This window comes from the organism of the source record quoted next, unplaced genomic scaffold (assembly GCF_019419815.1).
Source record: "Pyrus x bretschneideri cultivar Hongxiangsu unplaced genomic scaffold, Pyrus_bretschneideri_v1 Contig26, whole genome shotgun sequence".
Taxonomy (NCBI): domain Eukaryota; kingdom Viridiplantae; phylum Streptophyta; class Magnoliopsida; order Rosales; family Rosaceae; genus Pyrus; species Pyrus x bretschneideri.
The window spans coordinates 1,760,465-1,783,891 of record NW_025999568.1 but is presented as its reverse complement, the minus strand read 5'-3'; the positions used below and the strand labels follow the sequence as shown (position 1 = coordinate 1,783,891).

The window sequence follows — 23,427 nt, the reverse complement described above, 5'->3', positions numbered from 1 at the left end:
ACTTTGGGCCCCGACCACGCCCTCATGGTTTTGTTTCTGGGAACTCACATGAGAACTTCCCAGTGGGTCACCCATCTTGGGATTGCTCTCGCGCGAACTCGCTTAACTTGGGAGTTCCGACGAAACCCGAAGCTAGTGAGCTCCCAAAAGGCATCGTGCTAGGTAGAGATAGGAATATACATATAAGGCTTACAAGATCCACTCCCCTGGGCGATGTGGGATGTAACAAGCAAACTCTCTTAACTTCGGAGTTCCGATGGAACCCGAAGCCAGTGAGCTCCCAAAAGGCCTCGTGTTAGGTAGACATGAGAGTAAATATAAGGCTTATAGGATCTACTCCCCTGGGTGGTGTGGGCTGTTACAATCCACCCCTCCTTAGAGGCTCAACGTCCTCGTCGACACACTTCTTGCCAGGGATTGACTATGATACCAAATTGTCACATCCCGGCCTAGGCCCCCACCACATCCCAGGCTCGACTCCACCATAGCACGATATTGTCCGCTTTGGGCCCCTACCACACCCTCACAATTTTGTTTCTGGGAACTCACATAAGAACTTCCCGTGGATCACCCATCCTGGGATTGCTCTCGCTCAAACTCGCTTAACTTCAGAGTTTCGATGGAACCCGAAGCCAGTAAGCTCCCAAAAGGACCTCGTGCTAGGTAGAGATGAGAATATACATATAAGGCTTACAAGATCCACTCCCCTAGGCGGTGTGGGATGTTACATGTCATCATTATGTTTTATTTTCTAATATTCAGTGAAAATGTATGCTTAAAATATCCCTTGAATTAATTCATTTATTTGTTTAAAAGTACAAAACATTTATTACTAGTCCTTTTTACTTGTAAGTAAGAAGTCTCAAGTTCAAATCTCGAGAATGATGATTTTGGTAACAGTTTATTTCCCCACTCCCATATACTCCCATTAAAACTCTGCGTATGCATTTCGGTCATATCCTATGGGGTGGTGGACCATTCCCATTAGGACTCAGGTCATTGGGTTTGTTTAGGACCCCTTTCAGTAGCCACCTCAAGTTGGCATATCTGTGTCTTCATTCCAGAATGGGCATCGAAATGAATAGGATCCGGATTGAGGTGTGGACCAAACCGCCATATGAATCATTCCTTAGATGACATTCAGGGCCAGTCCTGAGAATTTGGTGGCCCTAGGCGAGCCTACGAATTGGGGCCCTAAAGTGCACTGACCCCTTACACTTTATACATTAATATGTAGACAAAAATTTACTGAATACATGAAAAAAAAATATATTTTTACACCAAGTACCTAATATACAAACATTATTTAAATATTACATTTGAAAGGCAAAAAATAAAAATATATAATTCCTATTAGATTAGGTTTCCTAATTGCGTTTGAATATCTTTGTTGGGAATCTTCTGGGCTATAGCGTGGCCTTTATAGTTAATACGAAATTAATTGAAAACATAAAATGCCTTCTTCAAGTTTTGAAGCAAAACAACGAGCAACCACAACGCTAGTACTCTTTCTCTGTCATCAATCTTGCTTCATAGTATTTATAAGACAAATAGATATAATAAAAAATGTTGGGGTCCCAGAAAATTGAGGGCCCTAGACGGTCGTCTTGCCTGACTACCCTTAGGGCCGGCCTTGATGACATGAAAAATATGATTTCCATGTTAAACATATATTGCTGTATACAAAAAAAAAAAAAAAATACTCATTTATGGATATTTAGGGCAGTTTGGTAGTGTTATACAAAACGAGAATTATTTTGTAAAACGAAAACGACCCTAGGCCCAATCTTTGACTATGGCGAAGTCCTTTGCACCATTGCAATAATAATTTAATTAACTAGAAGGCATAAAATCATATATAGCCTAATATTAAAACATGTTTTGAGTTGCAATTCTTTATTTGTGTTCAATTCTAACTTTAATTTATGATTTATCTTGTATTTTTAAAAAGAAAGAAAACATCAATTCGATGTTTTGTTGAAGTGAACTAACTATTAAATTTTGTTGTTTGATTTTCCAAGTTTGTTTTTAAAAATAACATATCAAACATATCATTCATTCGTATTCTTATCAGTAAAACAAAAACATATTTTGGGAAACGTTACCAAACAGACCTCTACTTTTCTTTGCTTTAACGAGTGATTGAGATCTTTATCACGTCCTACATGTTAGGCAAAACGTAGTATGACGGTTTCAAAAAAAAAAAAAAAAAAAAAAAAAAACAAACGTAGTATGACAGAAAAGTCCATTTAAAATCTAATGCCCTTTTTTTCCTCTTCTTTTTGCAATTGCAAGCTAGTCAAACTTGTCTAGCTGCTCGTCTTTTTGCACCTCAATAACGTGCTTGGAAGAGAAATGGACCAAAGGTTCACTGTCAATGAAACTAATATTATTCCTAACTTGTTAATTACTACATGCACGATTTGTTAGATGTAAAGTTATATCACAAAAAATTTCGGTATTAGTTGAAATAGGATTATGATATTTAAACTCTTATTTTCTCATAAATATGATCAATGTAGGATGTTTCAATAGCTACCATATTCATTTTCCCCATATTTCTGTGGATATTTTCTGTTGTGTATTATTTTTTCTTTCGATCGTCTTATGTTGTGGCATTAATCTACTAGATCACAAATTTGACTTTTATTCTAGATTTTGAATTTCTATCTTATATAGGGAAGTAGGAGAAAAAATGTTTACGTTTATCATTCCTTCAATATCGTTGCAAGATTTCATACTTTGTAAGATTGATCACCAAAATTTTTTTATCCACCTGTCATGTTATATTATTAGATTACAAATAACGATACTGTTAAGTAAATCAAAATCATGTTATGTATGTATTTTTTTTTTTGTCAAAAAATAAATTATGTTAGATTAGATTTTAGATTAACAAGCGACGAAATTTGAACCCACGCCGTTATGCAACAACTCAATATCTTTTTATCACTATTGTTAAGGATCACTTGCATGTGTGTGTATATATATATATATTTTATTTTTCAATTTACACCAAATTTATGTAAAACACATAGAGAATGAGTTGCATAGAGAGGCGGTGAACTAAAAGAGAAAAGCCTTATCCGCCATTTGTCATGTCATGTATATACAAGAGCAATGGATTGAATACTATTAATTATATCATATTTATTTTTTGGGTGACAACATTAGTGCACCTTGATCACACTCTAATTAATTATCCCATTTTACCTACGCATGTATGAGAAATTTTATTTGAACTCATGTAATCTCTTTCTACACTTAATTTAAATTTAAATTGTTAATTGTCTATTTAACCCTATTGCATAATTATTATTAAGTACAAAATGAAATTAATAATAAAACTCAAATTTACCAATAAACCTATTAAACCCATCACTTCTTGTTTATTTTACGTTCATTCTGGTTAAAACCCTAATAGGTCTTGTAGAGAAAAACAGGCTTTCTTTATTGATAGATGGTGATTTTGAAGTTTTGAATCCTCCAACTAAGGTATGACTCAATTTATGAATATTTTGGTTGTTTGATTTCAATTTTTTTTAAAGTTTAGAGATCAATCCCGAATGGTTTGTTAAACTTTCTGGAATTGGAAAATTCTAAGAAAAAACTTCTTACCAATTTTCTTAGATTATAAACTTCATTGATTGTTGTAAATATAAAGGGATGAATTGTTTGATTTGTTGCTTATGTACATTAGTAGAAAGAAAAAAAGGTAAATGTTTGGGTTTTGTAGCAGAAAGAAAAAAAAAAGTAGCTATGGAAATGCTAGGAGGAAGAGGGGGTGGGGCAAGGATGCCTCTTTTTAAAAAAAAAAAGTAAAAAAATTCAATTACAGATGTTATTTTATAAAGGGAATCAGTGTAAAGATAACTTAACATTTTGAATTGGGTTTGAGATGATAATTTATGTAATAAATTTGAGTTTAAAGAGAGATTAATTTTTTAATAAAAAAAAACACTATGGATGAAGAGATTACATGGTTGAAATAAAATTTGCCCACATGTATTGTATTTGGGACAATACTTAGACATTGAGTATTCAGTACCACAAATATACTGACTCTGACGTGGCCCACTAACAAACATACACGTATATGTTTGAAAAATACCTACTATTCTTGCAACCAAACAGCTATCATCTCTCTGACTTCAACCATGGAGAAACAGAGACCCATTTTTACAGACCATTTTAATGGCCTTCCTCCCAGAAGGCAAGTTTCGAACCTTCCTCTTTGTTGCCTTTATGCACCATCCTCCTCTTAACAACCCCATGGGCCTTAGATCTCTTTACTACTGATAGATTTTTCATTCACAATCAATAACACATAATTCCAGATCCGTGGTGATGGGTCTTCTTTTCTCCATGTTTTTGGGTTGGGAATGGGATTAACAGAGGTCCGGAGGAGACTCGAAGAAGGGATTACGGTCGGGACGATGAAGGAGGGGGTGGGAGTGCGATCGACGGGAAGGAGATGCGGTTGGGATGGACAGAGGAGAGGTTGAGGGAGGAGGTGTGGGGATGAGATTGACGGAAAGCGGTTGGGGTGCCGGGTCTGGGACAGAAGGAAGAAGATGGGTGTTTGGATGTGGGTTGAAGATAAAGTTCGGGTGTTTGATTAACAAGATAACAAGTGTTTGGGAAGAGTTTTAAATGACTGGTGTTTTAATATTACTTGGCCATGTCATTAGGTTAGTATTTTGAGTACTAAACAGTCTATACCAGTATACCCAAGTATTGTCCTTGTATTTGTGTATTCCCTTCTCGTTTTTTATTTTTATTTTTTTTATTAAAATGATAAGCTTGTGGCGAAGTTCATTCTTTTGGGGGCTTAGAAAACTTATATAGGCATTTCAACTTCTTCTGATCACCAAAGTGTAATTCACTAACGCCATGAATCGAACTCAAGGCGTGTAGTTTGGTAATGATGTACCTTAAAAAAAAACTGTTTCTGCTATGCTGTGAGAATAAGCTTATTTTTGCTGCTTCACATTTTCAGTTTTTTTTCACCCAAAATTGTGAAAATAAGCTATTTTTAAGTGTTTACCAAACACTTTTTTGAACTCAGTTTTTTTTAATACCCATTTTTTATAAAAGTATCTCAATACCAAATCAGCACTAAATCACTTTGTGGTGGTTTAAATTCCTTTGTTGTTCACTGCATTGTAATTTGCATATAGTAAATAATTACAGATGTAAAACCAATGGCTCAAATGAATTGGTGTATGCTCTTTTTCCAGCTATCAACCGTAAAAGCAATATTAATAAAAAGTATTTTTGGTGAGGAAAAACAACCAACGTGTTAACTTTGATATTTGTTTTTTATTGCAAAATGGGTAGAAAGTAGAAACAAAAGCAAGACCGTTGGGCCGAATTACAAGATCGTATTCCATAAGGCACGTTTTGGATTCGGTTTCTGACATTAGTGAATAGTATGATGATGGTCAGGAAGGTTAGAATGTATATGTGAGTCTTTCCGGTTGCCAAGAGAGTGGATTGACGTGGTGAAGTCACATATTGGTCCCTTAAAAAAAAAAAAAAAAAAAGCAAGTCCAAATGGAAAAATGGAAAAGAGAAGTGTTATTGGCACTTCAAAAATCTCATTCTACACTCATCACAAGTGTATTTTTCTTTCTTAATATAGAAAATTTGAAGTGTAAAATGAAATTTTTGAAGTGCTAATAACAACTCGCATGAAAAAATGGAAAAATGTTGAATCCGCGTAGTATTCTCTGGCGGGTCTTTTGAAGACTTGGGACTGCACAGCGTCCTCTCGCTCCCATATTACTATAAACTCGCCAAGTGATGAAACAATAACAAGGCTAAAGCAACGCCTTCAAAATCCTTCTCAAATTTCTGATCAATTTATTCTCCACCCATCACTCAACGCTCTCGCCGCTGAAGCTCTCCGGTAAATCTCTCTTTCGGCTTTTGGCGTTTGCCTTTCATTTTTTTCCACATTATTTTCTATACAATTTGCAAAAACCATATAAATATGAAAATGTGTGGTGGCTTTTATATATATATTTTTTCTTTTTCTGGGTTCCTTTTGTTCCGTTGCAATGATCGTGTTCGTAATATATCGTGCTTGTGAAGTTCTGCTAGAGTTTTTGAGTACTCGAGGGTAATGAAATCGTGGGGTTTCAAGGATTCTTGGGTTGGATTCATGAATGTGACAATAAGGAAAGGATTGTCTCGTTCATGCTCTGTTTGGTTGCCAGGAAAATGCATGCAGGCGACGAGAAAAAAGCAGGAAATTTTTGGAACGTCAGTCAATGTCCAGAAAACTATCTTGTTCTAGCTGCAGGCCAAAGAAAAACTGTCATCAAATTTTTCTTTGGCCATGAGAAATGCCAGAACAATAGAAAAAATAGGCCTTTTCTCTTTCCATCTTTGCCAAATCCACTATTTTCTTGCTTACCAAACACAGATTCTGGCAGCTGAGTTTATGTTTTTCCCTTCAACCCAATTAATGTTTCAACATAGAAGTCTCTTCAAACTTTGTTTTTAGAATAAAAATATTGGGATTTCAGCAGAAATGGAGAGCTTCAAGTCCCCATTCAGGGGTATTGCAAATGATGTACGAGGAAGAGCAGCATGCTATAAACACGATTGGGTTGGAGGTTTTCAGGCAGGAATCGGGTAAGTAATTTCCCATTTCTTTTACTCGAAACAATTGGAATCGAAGGTTTTGGATTTGTTTCACTCTCCTTTATCTTTGGTCTTTGAAATTTTAATTTGGTCTGTCTTTTGTTGTGCTAGGATTCTCGCCCCAACGACCTACATCTTCTTTGCCTCAGCTCTTCCTGTTATAGCATTTGGAGAGCAACTGAGCACAGATACAGGTTTGTTTGTTGATATATTTCATCAATTATGGAGCATAATTCATTGGATGCTCCTATTCTTCATCAATTATGCGTGTGATATGACGCCAATGTCAACATAAATAATACAAACATCTACACGTTTGATGAGTTTGAACTCACTTGGATTTTTTCTTGTCTAGATGGAATTTTGAGCACGGTAGAAACCTTGGCCTCTACTGCTATTTGTGGTATAATACACTCGATTTTTGGTGGACAACCTCTCTTGATTTTAGGAGTTGCAGAACCCACTGTTATTATGTACAATTACATGTACGACTTTGCCAAAGGAAGGAAAGAATTGGGGCCGGAGCTGTTTTTGGCTTGGGTTGCATGGTAACGAGAATCAAACTTTTAGAGTTTCAAAACTTTATATCCTCGTTGACAATGCAAGGTAATATAAATTTTCACCTTATTCACTTGAATTTTACAGGGTTTGGGTCTGGACTGCTCTTTTCCTCGTTCTTCTTGCAATATTCAATGCTTGTGATATCATCAACAGATTTACGAGGATTGCAGGCGAACTTTTTGGCATGTTGATTTCTGTTTTATTCATTCAAGAGGCTATCAAGGTAAGTTTCATATAGAAAAGAGAGTTATGTTGGATCTAATATTGATGATGGAAAGTAAAGTAACAAAAGGTTGGCATGTCAATGGAAGGGTGTAGTGATTGAATTCAAAATTCCCAAAGGCGAAGATCCAAAGTTGGAGACGTATCAATTTCAGTGGCTTTACACAAATGGACTGTTAGGGATCATATTTACTTTTGGACTACTCTATACTGCTTTGAAGAGCAGAAAGGCAAGGTCCTGGTGGTATGCAACAGGTTTGTCAGGCACAATTTGAGTCACTTGGTTGTCATTACTAGGATGTGTGGAACTTGAGGATATTTACAATGTTTGCAGGATGGTTCAGAAGTTTCATTGCAGATTACGGAGTTCCTTTAATGGTGTTAGTATGGACTGCATTATCATTTAGTGTCCCACACAATGTCCCTCCAAGAGTTCCTAGAAGGCTCTATAGCCCTGTAGCTTGGGATTCTGCGTCTTTACACCACTGGACTGTCATCAAGGTAAACTAATAGTAAAGGAAATTTTGTTGTTTAAGCTCTTTGTTTAACTGAGATTCAACCTAAGATTTGACATCGTAAAATTAGATTAATTTCCTTTGAAAGATGCTTATACCTTTGTGTTTTGAAAATGCTTGCAGTTTAAAGTATTTTCTTTTTTTATTCTTTTTTTGTAGGATATGGGGAAGGTTTCTCCTGCATACGTCTTTGCTGCCGTTATACCTGCTGTGATGGTGGCTGGACTTTATTTTTTTGACCATAGTGTCGCTTCACAGATGGCACAACAACATGAGTTCAATCTAAAGAAGCCGTCTGCGTATCATTATGATATCTTGTTGTTGGGATTCATGGTAATTGTAACACAGTAAGATGAAACTGTTTCTGTTACACTGAAGCAATAACTAATACAGTTTTCTCTTTCACGAAAAATTGGTCTCAGACTCTGCTTTGCGGATTGCTTGGGCTTCCTCCTTCTAACGGGGTCCTGCCACAGTCACCGATGCACACTAAGAGCCTTGCTGTTCTTAAGAAGCAGGTTTGTGTAGGGAATGTCTTGTCAACTATCTTGTTAGTCATTCAGCTAAATTAGATACTTAAATCATCTACTCCATATGCAGTCGATACGACGGAAAATGGTGAAGAGTGCTAAGGAATCAATGAAACAGAAAGCTAGTAACTCTGAAATCTATGGGAAAATGCAAGCTGTGTTCATAGAGATGGACAACTTGACTACAGTAAATTTCTCAATTTGAACATCTTTGCATTGAAATTCTTCAACAAGTTAGCATTGTGTTTGCAATTGATCTCCATCTATATATGCATAAATATACTCTTCGTGTTTGCTGTATTTTTTAGGAAAATAAAAGAGGAAAGACCTCGTGCAAGTAGTTCTTGAGTCCTAATTAAGTGTTTTCCATTGCAGCCTACTTCAGAAGTTAAAGAACTAAATGATTTGAAGGAGGCAGTTATGAAAAGTGAAAATAAAGGGGAGGATACAACGGACGCCTTTGATCCTGAGAAGCACATTGATGCATACTTGCCAGTCAGAGTTAATGAGCAAAGATTGAGTAATTTGTTGCAGTCGCTTCTTGTGGCAGCATCAGTTTTTGCCATGCCTGCCATCAAGAAGATACCGACATCAGTTTTGTGGGGATATTTTGCTTACATGGCCATTGACAGCCTTCCAGGAAACCAATTCTGGGAAAGGATACTACTACTCTTCATCTCCCCTAGCCGACAGTACAAGTAAGTAACCGTCTTCTTAAGCAAGTAGCATGATGGTCGATTAACGTTGTTTCTTAAAACTTTGCGGAATTTAAATTAGGAGTTCCCCACTACGCACCAGGTTGAACAAAATGAAGTGTTTTCAAATTTCCCAATCCCCTTTATAAAAGTGACTAATAGTTTGCTTGTGTCAAGGTATCGATGAGTGTTACTTTCCCAATCATAATACTAACTCGGTTGTGATCATGTTTGCAGGGTCTTGGAAGGGGGTCATGCTTCCTTTGTGGAGTCAGTGCCATTCAAATTCATAGCCATATTTACACTCTTCCAGATTGTTTACTTGCTGGTCTGTTTTGGTATTACATGGATCCCCATAGCCGGAATTTTGTTCCCCTTGCCCTTCTTCCTTCTCATATGGATAAGACAGCATCTCCTCCCCAAATTCTTCCAATCACATCACTTGCAAGAGCTAGACTCAGCTGAATGGGAGGAAGTCGTGGGCGCCCCAGTACGCTCTCTAAACCTCAATTCTGGGGTATGCAATATTCATTTATTCGAATTTTCACTTCCACCTGCTTTGTCCTACTGAATCTCAATAATGTGTTTCTCTTTATTAGAAATCGGAAACTTCCAACGAAGAAGGTGGAGTGGAGATGTGTGATGCTGAGATATTAGACGAGCTAACAACCAGCAGAGGGGAGCTGAAGATCAGAGCGAGCTTCAGCGAAGATAAACGAACCAGCTTCAGTGAAGATAGACGTGGCCAGGTAGATTACCGATAACTTTTCTCATCCTGCTTCCATTAGGTACGTATTAACATCTGTGCTGCCTATTGTGTTTTGCAGGTTCACCCTCAGAATTTAGGCCAAACAGAGTGAAATATGAGGCAAAAAGAATGAGATATGATGTTATTGTAGACATGAGATTTGATTTGAGTATTAGTTACATGTAACAGAAGAAGGTTAGTGTAAAAGTGAAAGTTAGGAAGAAGATATTCTGCAGGTTAATTAGTGTTATGGTTGAAGTTTGAATTGGTAGTTATCATATTATATAAATATGAACCAGTTTGATGCATTTTGATGAAAAACAGTTCAGATCAGACACCTTAATAACACTTATCACTATTTCTCAAGATAAATTTTCAAAAACCATCATTCTTTTTTTTTTTTTTAACCAGTAGTTTAGAAATTTCCATGGAAATGGATTACTCTGGTGACTAGTGCTTTCCTCCTCAACTTACCATGTCTTGATTTCAAACTCTCTCACACCCCTTAGACCCTTAATCTAGACTCTAGTTTAAAGTATTAGTATCGCCTGTAATTAAAAAAAAAATGTTGAAAAATATTTCCTACGCAAAAGTAAAACATATGCACAAGTTAGGGGTGCAACTTGGACATGTTGCATGTTTGGATGGTCAACCCAACCCTAATCCAACATTCACAATTCAGGTTTGGGTTGGATTCAGGTTCATGCAGGTTCATTCGGACTCAAGTTATAACTTGGTTCAAACGTACTCAAATTGGGTTCAGGTTTGCCCAACTTCATTGAGTTCAATCTCGTAATACCTTATTTCACAAGATTTTCAAATTTTGAACCAAATTGAACCAACAATGTCAATACTAGTTAAAATTCATTTTCACACATCACCAAACAAAAGTTAAAACAAATAATGTGGAGAACATTTTTACATTTACAACCACGCAAAGTTAAAGTTGAATTACAAGATAATATCAAAGCTTCAACCAAATGAAATGGAAAGGCAACACATTATTCATTATATATCCAAATGAAAACCTACAACAAACTTCAAGTGTGGTTATACCTAGCTTATATAATATAAAGTGGGATGGTCATATATGTACGTGATTGAATTCAGGATAGAAATCGGGTAGGATTTGGGTTGACATGGGCGGCAAGACATTAACCCAACACAACCTAATAAATAATCGGGTTGAAATTGGGTTGGGTTTGGGAAATTTTGACTTCATTCTAATTGCTTGATCGGGTTTGAAACCAAGTTAGACATGGGTGGATTCGGGTTGACCCAACTCAAGTTGCACCCCTAGCATGAGTGACAAAAATGAACTAAAATTGGGGAATAAAACACATAAAATATTGTGGTATAAATATTTAGTGTGAAAAAGAGAGAGAATCGGCAAACAGGAAAGTGAGAGAAAACAGACTTGAGGAATTCTATGATCATTATTCCTATCTTGTGCCTTTATTTATACTAGTAAGGGAGAGAAATGCTTGCTCTCCAAGTAATACAAACATAATATGAAAGATCTTCAAGATTTCATACAATTCCTACGTACTCTATTTAGGATTTACACAATCACACATGTGTTATAATTCTAACTACAACATTCACTCTTAAGTGAGCAAATATTCAAATAGTCAGCGGATTAGAACTTTAGGCAAATGTAGAAGCAATTGATGAAGTCATCTCGTCTATTCGACACAAGTAGTAAACGAGCACATATAAGGATTGCATGTAGGAGTAAGTCTCACCAAAACCTGGGTAGGGTGAAACCCAACGAGATAAAACTCATAGTCTAAGGAGAAAAATGTGAGAAAATGTAACAAGTCGATACTTAACATCTTCAGGATGTAAGTAGTAAGAAAACAAACATAGAGTTATGACCATCCTGATGGGGGTGCCTCGTCAGGTTAGCAAAAACCCAGTGGGAAAAATGCTCATGATCTAAGGGAAAAATTGTGCATTAAAGTTGAGTGAGTATACTTCAAGATACTCCTACTGAGCTCGACAAAACTCCCCTCAGAACTACAAGTGTTGCAAATGAGATAGTTACGCATACTAATTTCTTAGACAAGGTTCTGGAAGGTTGACTTCAGCAAAGACGTCGTGAAGAGGGCAGCAAGGTTGTCTTGGCATCAAATCTATTTGAATTCAATATTTTGATGCTTTGCTGATGTGAAGTAGACACTAGGGTGGGTTCGGTTCTATTTGGTCCGGTTCGATTTTTTCGGTTTTATTCAGTTCGGTTTTATTTCGGTTTCGATTTTTCCTGTTTGATTTCAACTCGGTTCGATTTTTTACTAAAAAATTGTTTTTGTTGCAGTCCTATTGGAATAGGAATGTGATTGTGTAAATCCTAGTAGATATGGGAATGTATCTTATATTCCTATTAGGAGTAGATTACCTATTAAATGTTGTAATCCTAAAGGGAAAGGTTTTTACCTATCCTACTACTATAAATAAAGGCACAATGGGTGGAATAGAACACACCCACAATTACACATCTCTCTCATTCTCTCTCTATGCTGCACCCTCTCTCTCTTTCTGGCCTCCATAATTGTTCAGTAAATTATACGTATAACACGTTATCAGTACGCTCTTGACGCTGCGCTAAAGAGAGTTTGATCTTCAATCAGGGGAGTATTACATTTTAATCATCTTTTTATGATTAATTATTTTATTGAATTGATCCACATGCTATTGATTCAATTTAATTTTTCTATGTTGAAAGTGATACAACGCATTGGAGATACAATTTCGGCTTTTTGAGAAGGATCTTCTACAAATTCAAAGGCTTTTGTTGTTTTCTGCCAATCAGGTACGCTTAAAATAAAGTAAGATATTTGAAACAACCATGAAGTATGAAAACATTCCCCATGATGCATGAACCCCCTACATTTATATTTACCTTCTGATATATATATTGTATATGTTCATATATTTGTCAATATATATATTTGTTTCATGCATCGCACAATTAAATTGTTATGTGGAATATGTGAGTCAAAGTACAAAATTAAATTAAAAGCATATTTAGGGTTTCCTAAACCTAGAGGATTTTGAAAAAAGAAGAAGAAGGGAATTGGACATGGTGCGGCACACCGCCGCACCACCACAATTGGCAAGGTTGCTGGCCTGAAGCCCAGCTGACCCTCATAGCAACCAGGCCTCGGCCTAGGGTTTATTTCGATAGGGCCTAAAGCCCCGAGCCCAATCATGTTGCCTTGGCCCGCCTGCCAGCAAGCTCTTATGCTTGTTAGGCCTTGTGTTGCCCTGCAGCCCCTTATCCAATCCAGCCCAGTTGGTTGGGATTTTCGCACGACCCACACCAGCCCACAAGGCTAGGCTTTGCCCTCGCACGCCCAAACCCACAGGCTAGCTTTTGCTGGACCTACGTGTTCCCCCATCTCGGCCCAAACATGAAACCCGGCTTTGACTGGGGTCTCTCTCCAATTCACATAAGCTTTTGGGCTTACCCCCTGGACCTGTGGCTTGCAGCCACCCCACGGGTTGCTTATAGCAACCAACCAGCCCTTTTTGCTCGTGGCACCCCACCGCACCACCATAATTGGCAAGGTTGCTGGCTTGAAGCCTAGTTGACCCTCACAGCAACCAGGCCTCAGCCTAGGGTTTATCTCGACAGGGCCTGAAGCCTCGAGCCCAATCATGCTGCCTTGGCCCGCCTGCTAGCAAGCTCCTATGCTTGCTAGGCCTTATGTTGCCCTGCAACCCCTTATCCAATCCAGCCCAGTTGATTGGGATTTTCCCACGACCCACACCAGCCCACAAGGGCTTTGCCCTCGCGTGCCCAAACCTACAGGCCAGCTTTCGCTAGACCTACGTGTGCACCCATCTCAGCCCAAACATGAAACCTAGCTTTGACTGAGGTCTCTCTCCAATTCACGTAAGCCTTTGGGCTTACCCCTTGGACCTATGGCCTGCAGCCACCCTGCGGACTACTTATAGCAGCCAACCAGCCCTTTTTGCTCGTGGCACCCAACCCTTTTTGGGCTATGCTATTTTTCCGATCCGATAATGTTATTTAAATATTATTTAGATTCTACAATCGACTTTGTATGGCTTGATTTATTGAATTAATTAAAAGTGACCTGCAATCCATTAATTTGATAATGAATCCAAAATTATTGACTTGAAGATCACTTTTGGGCATTAATGATTCAATAATTTATTTTTATACTTTAAACCATCACATACTTTCGTAGTAACGAAGCTCTTACACTTGAGTTCCCGAAGAACCTCAAATCCACTACACTTAGTTGTATATTGCATTATGTGTTTCTTGCAAGAACCTTTCTTTTATGAACTAAACGTTCATCAACTAAATTGAACCTGTAGTTTCAAATTTAGTGCCTTCCAAACCCCAAGTTTTCATAAAACAATACACCCATGAAAACCCGACGTTTTTTTTCATGAAAACCATGTCTTAGAACTCGAATGTTCTAACTTTGATGCTTAAGGATGACTCATTCTCATAGCACCAATCACAATCTTGTTCCCTCCATTCAGTGGATTGTCGTACCGTAACAAGTTCGATTTTCCTGATTTGGACGTTTCTAATAGAAACCACTGCATGTGGGGTACAAGACGTGAATCTACAATTGACTATCAAGAAGCTGAGAAACCATTGAAGCCAACAATGGCAAGGAAGAGTTGAATAAGCCTCCGCCATGATCTTCATTCGAAGACTTATGCCCGAAGCATTATTAATGGAATACCTCCCGAACGAGGATTCCATGGCTCTTTGGCTCGCTTCTACGAACTGTGTGGTCATGCAACATATTGCTCAAAGCACACCAAGATTACGTCCATGAATGAGTACAATTCTGAAGTTTATAAATCCGATTGAATTTTGACTGGATAATATTTTTCTCGTTCTTTCATGTTTCTAACTTGCCCCTGAAGCAGCAGTATAGAAAGCGGAAGTTTACCACATTCTCGGATCTGATTACTACCACAAACATATGGTAGAATCAAGGCCTGCCAAGGTGTGGCATCATGCCCGAAGCGTGATCCTTGGCACCTAAGACGTAAAACTTCAAGAATTAGGGATAATATTCCCGAACCTTAACCCAGTAGAATCTTCTTCCATCTTGATGAAATAGATCATTGGTTATGCACTTGTTTGTGCCCCTACCAATGTTGTTAAGGAGTACCATTCTAGTAGTCAATATGTGAGACTAATTTTTGCTCCACCAAACACCGTTGGAAGAGCCGAATTTTGACATGGATGGCCTTGTTGGCCGAATCCCCTTAGTAAACCATTTACTTTGTGAACATTTTTCCATGTTCTTGGATTCAAGTTTGGTGTATGTTTTACTTATGGATAATCTTATTGATATTGTCCTCGAATATGAGTTAATTGAATCATGTTTCTTAATACATGTGACCGATTTAATTAAACACATGATTAGGTTGGAATGTGGGAAAGTTAGTTGTCTAGATGAATGCATACTATGCGCACTAACTTTACACCTAAATCACATCTCCAACAACAACTTCAGGTCTATCCAACCTGATTAAGAGCATTTGGCACGCTCCTCGTTGTATGGTACTGAATTACCATTTAAAGGACCTTAAATTCTCCCTGATGTTGAGTTTTTAAGGATATTTGAGATGACAATGATCATAAATGAAACCATTGAAGAAAATAGAGTGAATCTTTGCACCATCTCCAAAAATGAGCCTGAAGCTTTGATTTGGGGCCAATGGGTTGTCTTCTAACAGGGAATACACCACATGTGGCCGACTTGGAGCCTGGTGATTGAGCAGTTTACTTGCTTTGACACGACCTTTTGGGACACTTAGGTCGAACAATGATGCTACAACGCATCTCCTTATCTGAAGTAAGGATATTATGCCTACAAGCACACTTTGCCAAGCATGCTCATTAAGGAAATTGATTTTCTATATCATTCCTCGCAAAGATATGACACGACTCTCTTTTCACAGTGGATTCAAGGGAATATATGTGGACTAATCCAACCAAAATGCGGACCATATAAATACTTATGGTTTTGGTTGATGAATCGACAAACTGGTCACATGTTTGTCCACACACATTGCTGCTAAACCTCATGGCCGATTAAGGGTTCACCACCCTACTTATCCCTTAATGTTCTGGAGACTAGATAATGCCGAAGAGTTTATATCGATGGTTTTCGATAAAGTATTGCATGTATTTTGGGTTTATAAGTGAGCATTGAATTCCCATGTTCACCCCAAATAGTCTGGCCTAGTGATCATAAAGCGCAATTTAAATGATCGCTCGAATTTTGGTAAACGTACCAAGTTTTCAGTTTTTGCCTAGGGCTATGCAATCCTTGTACGCAGCTATGTTGGTCCACCTAGAGGCCCATTGCCACCCAACCTATATGACGTTACTGTTGGTTACTGGGTACGAACCTAATGATTTTCGTATTTACGCATTTGGGTGTGCATTCCATGTGCCAAGTTGCGCCGTCGCAACGTACCACCATGGGTCCTTTAAGAAGGATGTGTATCTTTTGTCGACCATGATTCTCCTTCACACTAGCTCTCTTAGAGCCCTTGCACGCAATCTCTTTACCGCCCCATTTGCGGGTTGTCACTTTAATGAGGCAGTTTTCCCGCCGTTAGGGGGAGATAAAAACGTCAACGTTCCTGGAGAACGGCGCGAATTTGCATGGATGTTGCCCATTATGTCTTATCTTGATCCCCGTACCGCACAAGTGTAATAAGCAAGTACGATGAATTCTAGCTTTCAGAATGTTGCCCCAGACGCATTCCTCTGATTTAGCTAAAATGACGAGATCATATACCAGCTGCAAACATGCTTGCAAGGATAGACATACTTAACGGACGTCGAGTCAACATCCCTGGTGGGTGTGCCACCCCTGTTGGACGGTTTGGACGCCCTACTTTAGTTGTCCAATCAGTTCTACGTTGTCACTTAATCAACAGAACATGGTTCGATATCGTCACTTTTCATTTATGCCGGTAACTACCATATAAGTGAAAATATCATTGATGATAATCTCATTTCAATTCCATTTAGCTCATCTAAACTAGTATTCTGGACCAAGAACTTTAAGTCTTGGGAGAAATCCGGATTAATCTCATGAGATGGAAATAATTTGAGACAGCAATCAAGTGTAGATTCAATTTGTACTGTGCCTTCCTCTTCTAGGGAAGTGAATCCTACGAACTGAGTGAGCTGTCGTGCTCCAGGCCAAGAAAGATTGATTGGCTATCCGTCGATATCCAGGTCAAATTCCTTACCAAAGTATGTATTGGTCCTGTCGTTCCTACACTGCCCAAGGTAACCTTATTGTGTTACAAGTGGGAAAGGAAGCATTATGAGATGAATGAAATAGTGCGATATGATGCAAGCCTTACGACACAAGGTTTATCTCAAAACGTCTTGCGATTGATAGCAGCATTATGAAATGTGGTTAGTGTTTTCTCCATGAGGATATAGATACAGAGATTTACATGATTTGTTTAAAGAGATTTAAAGAGATTTACAGGCTCATCACTCTATTTATTGTAGGTTGTAAAGAATTCTTGATTTGTTTAAGAATCATGAATTATTTTTATAGGAGGAATTTATTTTCCAACTTGTTTCAATTTCCTTTTAATTATTTAGTTTTTAACTCATGTTTCGAATTTGGATTTGAGTTTTTATTACTGACTCCGGGTTCGGGATGTGACAATATAGCTGCTCAATAGAGAGTGAGTATTATATTGACGCATTGGTCACACTAGCTTCCATGACTAGTGGCTTCTTAAAAGTCCCTTCTAGATTCTTTATCATTAATATGTTGTTTAGATATTTAAGGAGAAAAACACAATAGAAAAGAAAAAAAAAAGGCTAAAATGAATAGAAATATAATTTCGATTAAAATTATATCTTAACGACATAACAATCATATCTTCACATCATACTAAAAATTGATCATTTCAGCTATTAAAATTTGTAAAATTGTTATGTTGCCAATTTTCTTAGGCATCTAAAGCAAGTTGCGTTGATATGTTTTGTTCGTAATAATAATATTGACATATTATTGATGACATGCCAACAACTTATCGTTTGATAATAACATACATCAGCTCCATGGCTAGACTAGAAACAAATAAAGCAACCCAAACCAATACTCTCTTGATTCTATTAAGATAAATGCCAAGGAGGTCGCTCAAAAATGAGATTTTTAATGACCTCTGGCACCTTATAGTTTAATATTAAATCTCGTGTCAATTTTATAAATTATTGTGCAAAAGAAATGAGATGGCATATATTACAGTCTCACTTCGAGTGAGAATCCCATCAGCTGCAAGTGCAAAAATCGATACACATAGCATAAATAATATCGTTTGCACATGAATAGTTCATTAATTTCACCGACCCATGACCCTTGAAAAAGAAAATAATGAAACAATTAAGCCGAGCGACCGACAATAAAATAAAGGAAACGACACCAATTTTGTTTTATCCGGGAATTGAGATTGCAACAAAGGTACCACTCATCCTCACCATACCCACCTCTCTCTCTCCCTCCCTCCCTCTAGCTGGTTCCTCCATCTGTGTCTCCCACGTCTTAATACCACAGTCAAAAGGGTAAGTAAGTCTCTATCTTTCAGAGGTATTTCTCTTTAAATTTCATTTCTTTGCTTCATTTTCAGCCCTAAAATAGTAAAATTCATCACCACAGACACCATGTTCAATTCTGATATATGGGGTTTTGTGTAAATTGTTTGTGGGTTTGGTGCTTCAAAGGTGTATCTGAATTTAGTCCATGTGGGCTTGGCAAGGAACGTTCTACGATTTTTAATGCTCTATAGAAAAACTTATCACCATTCAGTTCATACACTTTGAAGTTAATTTATCTGGTTACTGCCAAGCGAATGTTGCCTGCTAGCTAAGAATTTGTATGCGTGGTGTTGATTATATCACTTAGAGTTGCAGCAATTTACTGCAGATTGTATAGCATTGCTTTCAAATTTACAGCTAGTGAAATTCCTTTGTTAATTTGAATTCAGGGATTAGACGAAGCCAACAGATTGTTGTTTGGGGTTGTCAAGTAAAATCAAATTAGGGGATAAGGTAAAGGTCGTTCATTTACTAATTCCATTGGGTGCTTGGGTGGTTTTTATCGAAGCGCTGAGGAAGATTTAAAGCTCAGTGCTTTGTCTTCCCATTTATTGAAAACAAATTTTGAAGGGTCGGTTAGTCCTATCTACTATTCTGTATTAAGCTGCGCTTCAAAATACTTGATTTCTGACACCTCAGATACTTGAGGCCCGTTCGTTTTCAGATTGGTTTTATTTTGGCCAGAGATATAAGGGAACTGTGTGGGAGTAAGGATGGTTGAATAAGGGTGGTGGGAGGAATGAAGGAGAATATATGAAACAAAAACTTGAAAAAGGAAACTACTTCGTATGAAAACTAAAAACCAAAAACAAAACTGTTATCAAATGGACCCTTCATTACCCAAAAAGAAAACATTACTATAGTATTTAGTTTTATTTCCATGTTTTGTTTTCAGCGCTAGAACAGAGATTGAGCCATGGCATCCCAGATGATTAGAGAATGGGCTGGAATAAATAGCTTCGCACCCGCCACTCAGACTAAGTTGCTTGAATTGCTGGGAAAACTCAAGCAAGAGGTTCAATTTCCTTGCTATTTTAGTTTAGTACTCAAATTCAATTTATCTTTTTTCTATTTGTGTAATTAAATTTTAACTTTCTTTACTCTTGTGCGGTGCATGTATAGAATGTGAACAGTTTGACTGTTCTAGTGATGGGGAAAGGCGGGGTTGGAAAATCATCCACTGTCAATTCGCTCCTTGGTGAAAGGGCTGTTCCCATCAGTCCTTTTCAGGTTTTTTTTGTCTTGCTTTTGTTTTAGTCTGGATTCAGTTGATTCTTTTGTTTGCCTTTGTAAATACTCTTTGGATTTTTGTTTGTTGTTTCTATCTAGTCTGAAGGAACAAGACCTTTGATGTTTTCACGTTCAAGGGCAGGGTTTACATTAAACATCATTGACACCCCTGGGCTCATAGAAGGAGGATATGTTAGTGACATGGCTCTTAATAATATTAAAAGGTTAGCTCATGCTTTATGTTTTTAAAAATCTTTTCAGTCTCTTGTGGAAATGCACTGCGGGCTCTTGTTCAAGAATTTTTTTGATAATACTAATTGACTATAAGTTCTATTGGTGGTATTCTTGAGCAGTTTCCTTTTGAATAAGACCGTAGACGTTCTACTCTATGTGGATCGATTGGATGCTTATAGGGTGGACAACCTGGATAAGGAGGTTGTCAAAGCCATAACAGATAGTTTCGGTAAGGGAATATGGAATAGGGCTTTGGTTGTTCTAACACATGCTCAGCTCTCACCACCAGATGGTTATGCTTATGATGACTTTGTCTCCAAAAGATCTGAGGCTCTTCTAAAAATTGTCCGTCTTGGTGCTGGATTGAAAAAACAGGATGCACAGGTGAGCAATCTCTTCCTCCCAAGTTTAGGCAGTGTTTTAAGTTCCATATCTTCCTCCTTTTTTTTTTTTTTGGATGTAATTGGCATTATGGTTATTTTGTTGAAGGCATAAGGCAGGAACTTTTAATGTCCTGTTAGACTATTAATCTGAAAGTACGTGAACTGTGTGAAGGGTAGATTTTTCTTTTTGGTAATGCATGAGCTTCAAATAGGGAAGAGAAATACTCAACATTCTGGTTTATGCGACATGGACGCTTAAACCTTTGCAGGACATGCCTTTGTTACTTGTGTTTTTTTTTTTTGGGGGGGGGGGGGGGGGGGGGGGGGTGGGGGGGGTGGTGGTGGTGTGGGGGTGTGATGTGTGGGGTAGTACTTAAGTAGTGCAAGTGGTTTCCATGCTTAAGACCTGGAAATTAGATGAATATGATAGATTTTGTGTCTGACCGTGTTGAATGATATGCATGACTTTTTCATAAGGAGGTTCTAGCTCACCCCAAAATCTTCAAAATAGTTGTTCTGAATTATGTATATGGTCATGTTTACATAGGTTTTTTACGTCGGAGCTTGATGCCTAGACAGAAGGGTAATTTTATGGGATTAAATTGGGACACGAAATATTGTAGTAGTGTCTTGTGAATTATGTATATGTTCATATTTGTCCTTTATAAAAGAAAAAAAAAATGTAGTCTTCCCCATAACTGCAGGGTTACATCAGGAAGGGGTAAATGCGAAGCTTAACCTTTGGAGAAAAGTGTTGGAATTTAAAGGTCTTCGCCTAAGCCGATCAAAGACAGAATATATGGAGTGCAAGTTCAGTGCAAATGGAGGCCAAAATGAGTTAGGGGTGAGGATCAAAGATCAGGAAGTACCAAAGAGCAACCGCTTTCGCTACCTAGGATCTATCTTGCAAAAGAACGGAGAATTAGATTGAGACCTCAACCATAGAATACAAGCTGGATGGATGAAGTGGAAGAGTGCATCTGGCATGTTGTGTGACCGCCGTATGCCACTAAAGCTCAAGGGAAAATTTTATAGGATGGCAATAAGGCCAGCGATGTTGTATGGCACGAAATGTTGGCGGTGAAGCATCAATACATACATAAAATGGGTGTAGTGGAGATGAGGATGCTTCGTTGGATGTGTGGGCACACGAGAAGGATAAGATTAGGAATGATGATATCCGAGGTAAAGTAGGTGTAGCCGAAATTGAAGGAAAGATGAGAGAAAATCGGTTACGGGACAGAGGTAGAGGGCCGAAGGGGTAGAGGAAGACCTAGGAAAGCTTTGGAAGAGACTCTAAGAAAAGAGTACTTGGATCTAACGGAGGACATGACACAGAACCGAGCGCAATGGCGTTCTAGGATTCATATAGCCGACCCCACTTAGTGGGACAATGCTTGGTTGTTGTTGTTGTTGTTGCATACCTTTACTGGGTTCCATGAGTTTCTTGTTCTTTTGATGAATTTGATGTATGACTTAAGTTTTCAATCCATCCTTTGTTTTATATTTCTAAAGTGACAATTATTTTGTTTGTTATGGTATGTACCAACAATACATCAATGTGAAGTTGATGGGATGTGGGCGATACATATGTAAACTAGAGTATTCTACAAGGTGTAGGATTGGTTGCTGAGTTGCTGCATAGCACTTGCAATTAAGTGGTGGCATGATGGGACCCCAATGTGTAACTATTGAGTTCATTAATGCGTCTTAATTTATACTAAACCTTCAAATAAATACACGTCAAATTTGACTTTGTATGTGAATACACTAATAGCTATGAGGTTTATGTTATCATGCTAGGAGTCTGGACTTCAAATTTCACTTGATGTTCAGAAGTGAATTGAAGTCTAAGCAGTGGTAATTATAATTTCTAATGATTTAGAAGGAACAGGAAGATTTATGAAGTAGAATATCATAACAGGAGTTTTGTTTGGGTGTCATACTTTTTCTATGGGGTAACATATTTATACACGCTTTGCTCAATCTCGTGTTTCTCTTTTCCTTTACATTTAAAATAGAAGATAAAGGTTTCAAGTTATGTTAATCCATCTTACAAGTAATGGTGAATGGCGGAAACAAATTCGTTCTTTCGTTTTGAATTACTTTTCCAGGAAGGCCTTGTGTGCTTGCAAAGCCTTTCATATTTCTGAAAGTGTTACTGTATTCTCTCTAGGCTTCGACTATTCCTGTTGTTTTGGTTGAGAACAGTGGGAGATGTAACAAGAATGAAAATGACGAAAAGGTTAGTTATTTTCCTCATGTCATGACTCAGGCTTACAGTTGTTCTTCCTGAAATACAGTTGTGTATCATTCCATCTTTGTTTGGTTGGCTGTTGTTCGGTAACAGGTTCTTCCAAATGGAACTGCTTGGATATCTCATTTAGTCCAAACAATGACGGAAGTTATCTTGAACGGAAGCAAGTCTATTCATGTCGACAAGAAATTGATCGAGGGACCGAACCCCAATGATAAGGGGAAGTTGTTAATCCCTCTCTTTTTAGCGATCCAGGTGAGCTTCCGTTTTATTACCTGGGGTGCTTATCTTTTCTCCATTGATGCAGGGACTAATATCTATATTCATTTGTCTTTTGATGTGAATAGTATTTCTGTGTCATTAAGCCGATAGAACGAGCAATCAAGAGTGATATTGCGAAAGAGAGTAGACCATCATGGGAGATGCGGGATTCTGGTGCGGCCGGTCGCAAATTCTGATTTGGTTTTGGTCGGTCCATCTCTTCTCTTGAAAGTTTTACTGGTGTCTTGTGCTTCCCAATGCAGTCATCCCTGTTTTTCCCTTCGTTCTCTTTTTTTCCGGTAGCAGTTAAAATAGTCGGTATTTGTATGTCGAGGCTTTTCGATCTGGTCTTTGAGGAAGCAGATTTTGTACTGTAATTAGCACATCCTTTAATATTATTTGTATTACCCTTTCTATATAGTGTTGCCTGTGTTTTTAAAAAAGCTACCGTTTCTGCTTATTATTTCCTGTTTACGTCACCAGGATAATAGAATTTGTG

The 23,427-nt window shown here is 37.8% G+C and overlaps 2 protein-coding genes across 6 annotated transcripts; both read left to right on the top strand.

Moving 5' to 3' along the window:
• Positions 1-5,720: 5,720 nt before the first annotated feature.
• Positions 5,721-10,243, top strand: LOC103926570 (boron transporter 4). 3 transcript variants are annotated; one of them, XM_009335374.3, is made up of 14 exons: positions 5,721-5,911; positions 6,537-6,642; positions 6,763-6,845; positions 7,007-7,199; positions 7,297-7,435; positions 7,524-7,689; positions 7,769-7,935; positions 8,109-8,282; positions 8,372-8,467; positions 8,550-8,666; positions 8,855-9,177; positions 9,412-9,691; positions 9,774-9,923; positions 10,002-10,243. In XM_009335374.3, the coding sequence occupies exons 2-14, from the start codon at positions 6,539-6,541 to the stop codon at positions 10,032-10,034; spliced, it is 2,025 nt and encodes a 674-aa protein (XP_009333649.2). In that variant the 5' UTR covers positions 5,721-5,911; positions 6,537-6,538; the 3' UTR covers positions 10,035-10,243. The 3 variants fall into 3 exon arrangements, with proteins under 3 accessions (XP_009333649.2, XP_009333648.2, XP_009333650.2); XM_009335373.3 differs by having other exon boundaries at positions 6,534-6,642; XM_009335375.3 differs by having other exon boundaries at positions 6,512-6,642.
• An 8,131-nt stretch (positions 10,244-18,374) lies between these two features.
• On the top strand, positions 18,375-23,344 carry LOC125478730 (translocase of chloroplast 34-like). 3 transcript variants are annotated; one of them, XM_048587224.1, is made up of 9 exons: positions 18,397-18,530; positions 18,953-19,016; positions 19,459-19,578; positions 19,686-19,793; positions 19,893-20,017; positions 20,147-20,411; positions 22,587-22,655; positions 22,761-22,922; positions 23,015-23,344. In XM_048587224.1, exons 3-9 carry the CDS (start codon positions 19,480-19,482, stop codon positions 23,123-23,125), a joined length of 939 nt encoding a protein of 312 aa, XP_048443181.1. In that variant the 5' UTR covers positions 18,397-18,530; positions 18,953-19,016; positions 19,459-19,479; the 3' UTR covers positions 23,126-23,344. The 3 variants fall into 3 exon arrangements, with proteins under 3 accessions (XP_048443180.1, XP_048443181.1, XP_048443182.1); XM_048587223.1 differs by lacking the exon at positions 18,953-19,016 and having other exon boundaries at positions 18,375-18,530; XM_048587225.1 differs by lacking the exon at positions 18,953-19,016 and having other exon boundaries at positions 18,397-18,534.
• Positions 23,345-23,427: the final 83 nt, after the last annotated feature.

Excerpts from the sequence above, each read along its gene's own strand:
- LOC103926570 (XM_009335374.3), top strand. The coding sequence starts at position 6,539 with ATGGAGAGCTTCAAGTCCCCATTCAGGGGTATTGCAAATGATGTACGA. Across the intron at positions 7,936-8,108 it reads ACCACTGGACTGTCATCAAG|GATATGGGGAAGGTTTCTCC; the intron begins GTAAACTAATAG and ends CTTTTTTTGTAG. Across the intron at positions 9,692-9,773 it reads CTCTAAACCTCAATTCTGGG|AAATCGGAAACTTCCAACGA; the intron begins GTATGCAATATT and ends TCTCTTTATTAG.
- LOC125478730 (XM_048587223.1), top strand. The coding sequence starts at position 19,480 with ATGGCATCCCAGATGATTAGAGAATGGGCTGGAATAAATAGCTTCGCA. Across the intron at positions 19,579-19,685 it reads TGGGAAAACTCAAGCAAGAG|AATGTGAACAGTTTGACTGT; the intron begins GTTCAATTTCCT and ends GTGCATGTATAG. Across the intron at positions 22,923-23,014 it reads CTCTCTTTTTAGCGATCCAG|TATTTCTGTGTCATTAAGCC; the intron begins GTGAGCTTCCGT and ends TGATGTGAATAG.